The sequence below is a fragment of the Phaethon lepturus genome, unplaced genomic scaffold (assembly GCF_000687285.1).
Source record: "Phaethon lepturus isolate BGI_N335 unplaced genomic scaffold, ASM68728v1 scaffold3099, whole genome shotgun sequence".
Lineage (NCBI taxonomy): Eukaryota > Metazoa > Chordata > Aves > Phaethontiformes > Phaethontidae > Phaethon > Phaethon lepturus.
This window is the reverse complement of record NW_010565316.1, coordinates 16,911-25,875: the sequence shown is the minus strand read 5'-3', so window position 1 is coordinate 25,875 and position 8,965 is coordinate 16,911. Positions and strand designations below refer to the sequence as shown.

Below are 8,965 nucleotides of genomic sequence, written 5' to 3'. Positions count from 1 at the left end.
TTGTTCCAGCCCCCCCCTCCCCCCGCCCAGTAAAGACTCCCGACTGCCTGGAGAACACATAAAATTTCAGATGCATGAAAGAGTTTTCAGCCACAGAACTGTCTTGGTGTTCTTGAAACAAAATTCATTTATCTGACAGGAAGGCCAGACACCACATAGATTAATTTTTATTTTCCTTCCTATACTTTCTCAAAATAGAAGAATGATAATCTCTCTGAACCACTGTAATATACAATGAGTTGTTTTGTTAGTGACCAAATTAGATGGATTTATCTTATACGAAGAACCTTCTAAACTGGACTGCCCTTTCTCATGTTATCAAAAATTCACTTTTGGTAGTATTACAGGAGGTCCTCCCCTTCATGTATTCATGATATTCCACCTAGGCACAAGAAGACAATAAACCATAATGGATCTAAGGAGACGTTCTTATATTAAAGAACTTGAAGCTGGAAGCACGCAGTTCTTGTACCTTTTGCAGAAAATAAATTTATTTCCTCAAAATACCGAGATAACACATCACTTTTACACCAATTTAACATGTTCTAATAACTACCTTCATTCTTTATTTTTGAAGTTCTTAGTTCTGATTTTCAAATGTCTATGTTAAGTTTGATTGCTTTTTCTCAACAGGCCTCAAGTTTCTTTCTTAAAAGGTTAAAAAAAATTAAAGAACACTAATACATTGACTTTTAAGGGTTTGGGATGATTTATGCCCTCAGAATTGAATCTTAAACATGATAGTACCAATTAAAAAGTTTACCAAGTGGCAGGTGCAGCCTAAAATACAGGTTATGATTAAAGGCATAAGTCAAACTCTGCAATCAGATGCGAACTGAAAAATAGGAGTAGAAGAAAGAGTAGATAATTTTAACATCTGATAAATCTACCCTGAAGAAACACTCAACACAAAGCAGGACAGGAAGGCTTCCAGAAAAGCACAGTCATCTCTTTCGGTAATAGATGACAAATCAAAGTAAATCAGGCTGGGTTACAGATTCACAGTGCTAATAAGGAATAAGCCTAGAAAAATAATTAGTGCAGTGCAAGAAGCTGAGTATTTCTGAACAAAAAAGCATTATTTAAATGGTTACATTTCCTCAGGCACTGAATTCCAAAGACGTAAACAGATAGTTTAAGAAAACCTACCTCAGGCTGTATAGCTTTAAATACTGGCATATCCATTAATGTAATCTGGCTCTGCAATAAAGATAAAATTTGAAAAAATGTAATATGAAGAGCTAACAATCATGTATTTTCATCTGCCCTTTAGTAACTACAAACCGCAGAGTCACGTTTTCTCCATAGACCAGAAGTGACCAGTCCTGAATTGGGCTTCCCCTATCCAGTTTGGCACACCACAAGCAGAAACTCCACCATCCTGAGTGGTAACATGTCATGATACTCTCTTACATTTTACCAGCTGTAACTAAGTGAAGGTTTTCAGTACTTGCAGCAGCCTAAGAGGAAAAACCTGTGTTTGAGAGTCTTAATGTTTGGGCCTTTTATTGGCGTAACAGAAACAGTAGGAAGAATTACTTACCTTTTACACAGAAAGCAGCATTTATTTTATATTCACTAGGTTGAAATGCAATAAAGCATTATGATGTGTTAATTAGTTACGATTGGAATATGCTTTAAAGGGGTCATAGACAGATTTTCAGTCACTGATGACTATGCCCTGCTAAGACATTGTAACACGGTTTCAAAGACAATGATTTTGAAAAAAAGCATTTGTAGAACACTTTTAGTATCTGAGTGATAAGGTACTTGAATTGCTTCAGTGATCGGATGACATTATATATTTCTAAGTTACGTCAATTATGCTTAACCAATAGGTACTTCAGTTATACTGTGAATGTATAAACCTACAGAGCTTTGAACTTTGTAATTTACATGATTTAATGTGTAAAAGCATTCTTTTGACACTTTCTTCTTTGGATCTTTCCCCAGCAAAGCTCTTCTGCTGGCCATTTTGTTATGCTAAACCCAAAATAGCAAAAACTTGCTAATCCTCTCTCTCAAAGTGCTCACTTGATTACACCAATTAAGAATCATAGAATCGTTTGGGTTGTAAGGGACTTTCAAAAGTCATCTAGTCTGACCCCCCTGCAGTGAGCAGGGACACCTTCAACCGGTGGTTGCACAGAACCCTGTCAACCTGACCTTGAATGTTTCCAGCGATGGGGTGTCTACCACCTCTCTGGGCAACCTGTTCCAGTGTTTTACCACCCTCACTTTTTCTTCACTCAAGAAGAAAAAATTCTTCCTTATACCTAGACAAAATCTGCCATCTGTTAGTTTAAAACCATTACCCCTTGTCCTATCTATTTTAATATAATTTTAATAAGGTTTCTACTATTAGTATGATTCCTCAGACATGAGCTTAGAAAAGTTAGACACCCATAAAATTTGACAGACATGAAAAAAATTTCCTTCCATAAATGGTTAATTTACACTCTCTGACTCTCTCTTGCTTTTATATTATGCTAATTTAAAGATTTTGCCACAAAGCCCTAGCTGAACACTCTTAGCAGCACTCAATTTTGCTATTTATAATTCTGCATAATGTTTGGGTATTTACAAACTCAGATGTTCACTAAGATCTCATCCTGCTCCTAGAAAAACTAGAGTCACAAATGCCTTTTTGCAACTTCTTGACTGTCTTGTAATAAGATGCACAGCAGAGCCTCCCAAAAGCTGACTAGAAGCCATATTAAGTGACACTAATAAAGAACTTTTCAGCAAGAATTAGTAACTGTTTCAACAATACACAGGTTCAATAAAAATCACCAAAAAGGTTAAAATAAAATTCAGCAGTATTGGCAAGCTGCTGGTCTTTTCCTTCTACATGTGATTACCACCAGGTAAGTTCTCCTCTGCTGCTTCTGAATTTTATAAAGGAATACAACACACTACGTTTGGAAGTGACCTTAACTTGGCTCCATTCCCCTTCTCTAAACATTTATATTCAATACAGCAATCCCATCTTCTATAGATCTCTGCCCTAATGTCCAGTAACCAAATTGTACTGACTACAGTAAAACCAAACCTGTGGCTTTTTCATTCTCCCCAAGTGAACTGTTTCAACTACAGTCTTCAGTAACGAGGAATGGTATGTAAAATTTACTAGTTGCTATTATTTACCAGAAAAAGAAATTACCTGCTTCTCTGGACAGAACAGAAGCAGTAAACATTACTTGAGCTGTTAAAAAAAGAGCATCAGGGTAAACCAGTGAAAAGGTTTTAATGTGGCACAAGGAGAATAGCTACTGTAGCTAAGAAAGCCTTGGTGTTAAAAGTTTGTGTGACCATATTAAAATCAACACCAACAAACAAACCAACTCCAAACAGCCCTACCACTAGGGTTTACATATGTTCTTTTACAAGCCTCACTGTCAGTCCTACAGATATGCATTTCAATTTTTTGTTTCTTTGGGGATTGGTGGGTGTTTTGTTTATTTGGTTGGTTGGTTCATGGCTACGGGTGGAACTGGAAAGAGAAAAGCAACTTATGGAAGTTTGGACTTCAGAGTTGAAAGATATGTTACAATGACATAAGGGTGTGTGTGCGTGCACATATATGTGCGTTTTTGAAGTGCACCATTAAATCAAGACCCTCATCCACAACTTCGGTATCAAACCAACAGCAGTAGGAATTATGAACATAAGAGAAAACTGACGAGTTGTAAGTTACAAGCAACCTTACCTTGACTTGATCATTTTATGTTTCAGTTTTTATCGTTTATCGGTTCTGAGATCACCACAAATTCCTTTCTGCTGGTGCAGACTACACACTATGTTCTGGGCTCTCTTTGGACTTAATATTCAGTCTCCTCTGATGAATTAGACATCTCTATTTTTGTGTGATTTTACAGGCCTGTCTAAATTGTGGCCCTGTTCATTTCTGAAGGTAGTCCTTGGCCATGGATCATCTGAACTTGGATGAATAAAAGCAAAAGCATCAAGGCCATTTTTTAACTGAGCTGATGCAGATTTGCCAACCAAGTATTTTTATATTTTCACCTAACAGCTCTCATTTGTATACTCTGTATTAGTGTTAAAAAAGACTAATCAGAATTTGTTCCAAAGTTACAAACTTAAAGGAACAATGTAGGCATACCTCCAGGACTTTTTTTGTGAATGGGTATTGAACGGTCTTACACCAAATGAGGAAAACATAATTTTGATGCCCAGAATATTAATGAAAACATTGAACTAGGTTCAATAGCTTTCAACCTCACTCCTTCGTGTTCCCCAGCACATAAAGATATAAATTAAAAACAAGGGACCAAGCACAAGAACTGGACTGGACTTCTGCCAAAACTGCAGTTCTGCTTTCTTTTTAGTACCGAAAATCTGTTATTAAGGAATGCAAATTGCTTCCTCTCTACAAGCTTCTTTCCTGCTTTTAAGAAACTGATTTTTCTGAGAAACTGATGTTTTAGCAGAGAAGATGAGTATATGTGGCTTCAATATAAAAAAATTAATCCAACTGTGGATAGCTAACATCTTGAAACCTATGCTAGGGTCTTCTAAAACACTAGAAAATTTCCAATGGCTTTACACAGAAAAACAAATATGCTGTGTCAAGTCAGTACTGAATGATGAAATCCCAAGACATGTTTATTTTGTTAAAGTTTATATAATCAGAAATTTGTTTTCAAGAACATTGGAAGTTCATTTAAAATATTTTAAGAAAAAAGTTTTACGTATTATTTAATGTCCTGCAAGCCCTGAATATTATGCACGCTTAAATGCAAAAATAACATTTCTACTTACAGCAAACTCCTCAGGAGTTACTTTCAACACATCAAATACAACTGCATCGTAGCTTTTATTGGCATAATCTGAACTTCGCCCTTCCAGAGAATCTGAGCTGCTACTACCCTACAAAGAAAAAACAGTAGGCTTATCTGCAGAATGATGAATTTCACGTCAAATTCAGGAAATAAGTATATGCAAAAATATTAAGAAATTATAAGAAAATGTATGAACTTCAAAAAGCTTCAGACACTGAATTATAAAATTTAGTTTAGCACTGTTCAGGAATGTTTCCAACTAACTTGCTTCTACAAAAGCTATAGTGACATACAATTTTAGCTCTATGAAATTTCCAGCTCTAGAAAGCAATTTTTAAAATTATAGACTAGATAAAAGAGCTGTCCCACATCAGGAAATGTGTCTGGATTTTGAAGATTCTTATTCAATGGAAATTTTTCAATCAGATATGCAAGGTAAAGAGTGGGCAGATCCAAATCACGTTACTCTATCCATAACATAACAAAATAAAAAAGGAAAAACTGACATGTCCTGAAATTTAACCCAATGTTAGCTCCAAGGTACTGTGGAATAATACTGTGTCTTGCCTAAAAAATTAGTGCCTTGCCTTCCTTCTGAAGTTTCTGTCCTTGGGCTCGGATGCAGGCACTTGTGGCTTATTTTCCTTTCTTCAGGAATAATGTGATTAACAGCATTATTTTTTCTACCTCTTATCTTAAAATGACATTCTGAATAAAAATATATGCATGTAAAATCTTAAGCCCTTACCTCACTGAGGTTATTTGTTTGCTAGAAGAACACTTGTCAAAACAAGACGTTTTGGCATCTTAACTAACTGTGACATGTAATTCTCAGTTAAAACTGACTTAGCAGCAAAGAACTAGAAGGTGGTAAATGAGATGCTGATTCCACACACACTCCCCACCTCTGCAAAGTATCTGGGGAACTACCAATTAGGAAGCCTGACATTTGTCCTGGGCAAACCCAAGAAGAGAATAAAGGGGAATTAGTAGAAACACAGGTAAGTATGCTGTATCAGGAAATTGCCAAGTTACTATCTACAAGGAGAAGCACTGCCTCAGTATCTACAGACATGTGGGTAAAGGAACATGATTAACACAGTCTTGCTGGACTTCCAAAAGATTTTTGACAGGGTTTCTCACTCCAAAGACATTAAGGAAACTATGCAGCCCTATCATAGAGACTATGCTTGCAATGCTAAATAAGTAGTTACAAGACAGTAGTTACAAGCACTGAGAATATGTGAATCAGCAAAGAATTGTGCATGGATAAGTGATGATTATTGTATGTTCAACAACCTGGAAAAGACTGAGCAATAAGGTGACCATTGGTTGACAACTATGGATCTTCATTTTATTTATTCAATGTGGTAAAAAAACAAAACCTGGCAATGGAAAACTGAGAAGGGATTTCACAAGATTTGGTAAGTCTGGAAAAGGAAAAGATAAAAATACATAACAAAGTATAAATACGCTCCTTTATAAATCCATGGTGCACCCAAACTTGGAATACATATGCAGTATTAGACTCCATCTTAGAAGGTATATCAATGAACTGGAAAAGTTTCAGAACAAGACAACAAGGATGATCACAGATATGGAATGGCTTCTTTACAAAGGAAGACTGGCTATGCTAGACATCTTCAACCTGGAAGAGAGGCAGTGGGTTGTGGGGAGGAAGTACAATAATCAACCAAGTGAGCAAGAGGAAAGATGGGAACGTTCTCTCTTTGCCTCATCTAATACCAGGGAAAGGGGCTATCAGTTAAAATTAGAGATGGGTTTTAAATGAATGAAAGGATACAGGTCTTCACACAGCATCCAGTTAAGCTGAAAACCAGCTTGTTACGGGATTCTGTATAAAGTAAAAGATTACACAGATTCCAACAGGGGACTAGGTAAATTTATGGAAGACAAATACATTGCGAGATAGCTAACAGGACCTTCTCCTTAGGAGAAGAGCAAACATCTGTGGCTACAATGGTACCAGAGGGATGTTTCCTGTGTTTGCACTGGTCTTACGCTCTTCTTCAGGCATTTGCTGTTGGCCAATATCAGAGGCAGAATAATGGATTAGAAGAATCTTTGGTTTGATCCTGGAGACTTCTTATTCTCTGATCTATGACAGGTATTTCTGTTCTGAGAAAATGGTATGTGAAAGTCGTCTTTAATTATTTTGAAGAGGAATTTCAAAATTGTGTGTTTGCATACCCAGTTCAAAATGTCCCTCATCCTGAATGAAAAACTTATTTTTGTTAGGCTGAGGGTATTTATGCTATGTTTGAGAAAATGATCTTCTGCACGGCACAGCTATATTGCATTTTTTTTTTTGTTATAAGATTTTTAAAGATCAGCTCACAGATGATTTGTTTCATGAAAATCAGGACAACTACTTTGATAGGATCAAGTTATGTGTGCAAAAAGCACCACTACAACGGAAAAAACTTGCTTCACACAGCTCTTCAGCTGTCTCAAGAGATGAAGAAGTGGAATTTTTCACCCAGGGGAGGATTTCATCAAAATGTTACCTTTTTAAAAAGCAAAAAGTACCTTCAATCATACATTTAAACCGTGTGCTTTACTGGTCAAGCTTTACTGTAGCTGATTTGTAATATTTTGTCATAATATTACATGAATGCAAAAAAACCCAGAAAAACTCAGTAAGTTAGCTAATTCCCAAACAGTCCTCAGTTGGCTGTACTGGACCTACAAACACAGGCTGTTAGCTGTGCACAGCAGCTCAACACAGAACAAGGCAGTTTTTCAAAACAGCATGACAGAGCTGCCTGGTCTCCAAAGGGTTAAAATTAACAGAAATCTTATAGAGCACTTTCTTACTAATAGACTAGTAAATTCCAAAAAAATTCAACTGGATTATGACTGGCTCCATTTAGATGGTATGTTACATTGCTCTTAACTCATTAATAATAAACAGCTGCTCTAAGTTATGGAGTTACAGGTCAAAAATGCTATTTAGAAATAATCTAAATGAGTAACCATCATCAGCAACAACACAAAACTAGGCTGTGAAAACTCAGAACCATATAGTGTTCTAAAATTACTCTGTTGTCAAATACTACACCATTTGTAAGAAGGACTGACATGACTGGTAGTGGAAAGGGCTTCTGCAAAAGTTGAAACAAGCTAAAATTTCCATTTTGATACAGGAGCTAACAAAAAACAGGGAACTGTACCTCTGGAGTGGCGGAGGTGACCATAACATTGGCCATGAGGTCATTCCTTTTATACATGCTCTCCTCAAGACACAGGAAGTTTCAGCTCATCCAGCACTGCTGAGACAGCATTATGAAAACAGAATTCCTGCAAAGCAAATGTTTTTGTGCAAATAAATAAATTTAAAAAGAAAAAACAACAATACAAGAGATTTCATTGTTCTTTCTCAGAGAAAAGAACTTCAGAAACAAAGTGATCTTAGAAGGTAGATTCTGTTTTCTCTTTCAGCTACCAAGTGTGAAGGAGTACAACTGAGTATCACTAAAGCCATGCCAAGTCCTTATCCCCAATTCCAATCGACTCAAGAAGGGGGGGGGGGGAGTGTATTATTTGTCATTTATGATGAATTACATTTTATATGAAGTCCATGCTATGCAGTATTCATCCAGAAACTGTGGGTTACGATAACGTATATTAAAATAAGAAATCCTAGCTATTAACTGACTGAAAAAACGGTGCTTCCTCACTTTTCCCTGCTCATCACTTAAATCACCAGTTATGAGACTAATTCAAGTCCCATTGTCTCTTTCCAACACGCAACTCCTATTTGCAGCTGCTTAGGCCTCCACTAATATCTATACAATCAGGTGAGCCTGAAAGTATTTTATGTCAGGCCCCAAATAACTAAAGTTTTCCAGAGAAGAGAACCAGCCAACATCATCCTTCTTAGTTGGAAGGATGAATCTCAAAAATCTTGGCTAATCCAGCAACAGCACTATCTGAAATGAGACTTTTTCCAAACTGGGTTAAGCAGACAGATGCAGTTCAAAATTGGTTTAGGACTTCACATATGTAATATACCTTAAGCTTCCTTCAGAAACCAAGAGATTGAACTGTAAAAAATCTGAGTATGTGGTACCCCAAAGAAGCTGCCTCTACCCACTTGGATCAAATAATCTGTCCCAGATTTACAAAGTGTTTAATGAAAA

The 8,965-nt window shown here is 36.5% G+C and overlaps 1 protein-coding gene across 1 annotated transcript in view; it reads right to left on the bottom strand.

Moving 5' to 3' along the window:
• Positions 1-8,053, bottom strand: part of LOC104627038 (ras-specific guanine nucleotide-releasing factor RalGPS1-like) — a 19,214-nt gene extending 11,161 nt beyond the window's left edge. Inside the window, exons 1-3 of the mRNA XM_010295130.1 lie at positions 7,997-8,053; positions 4,783-4,890; positions 1,150-1,200 (exon numbers count right to left, since the gene is read on the bottom strand). Of these exons, the coding sequence (XP_010293432.1) occupies positions 1,150-1,200; positions 4,783-4,890; positions 7,997-8,053 (216 nt within the window). The remainder of the gene's footprint in view (positions 1-1,149; positions 1,201-4,782; positions 4,891-7,996) is intronic.
• Between the last annotated feature and the right edge of the window lie 912 nt (positions 8,054-8,965).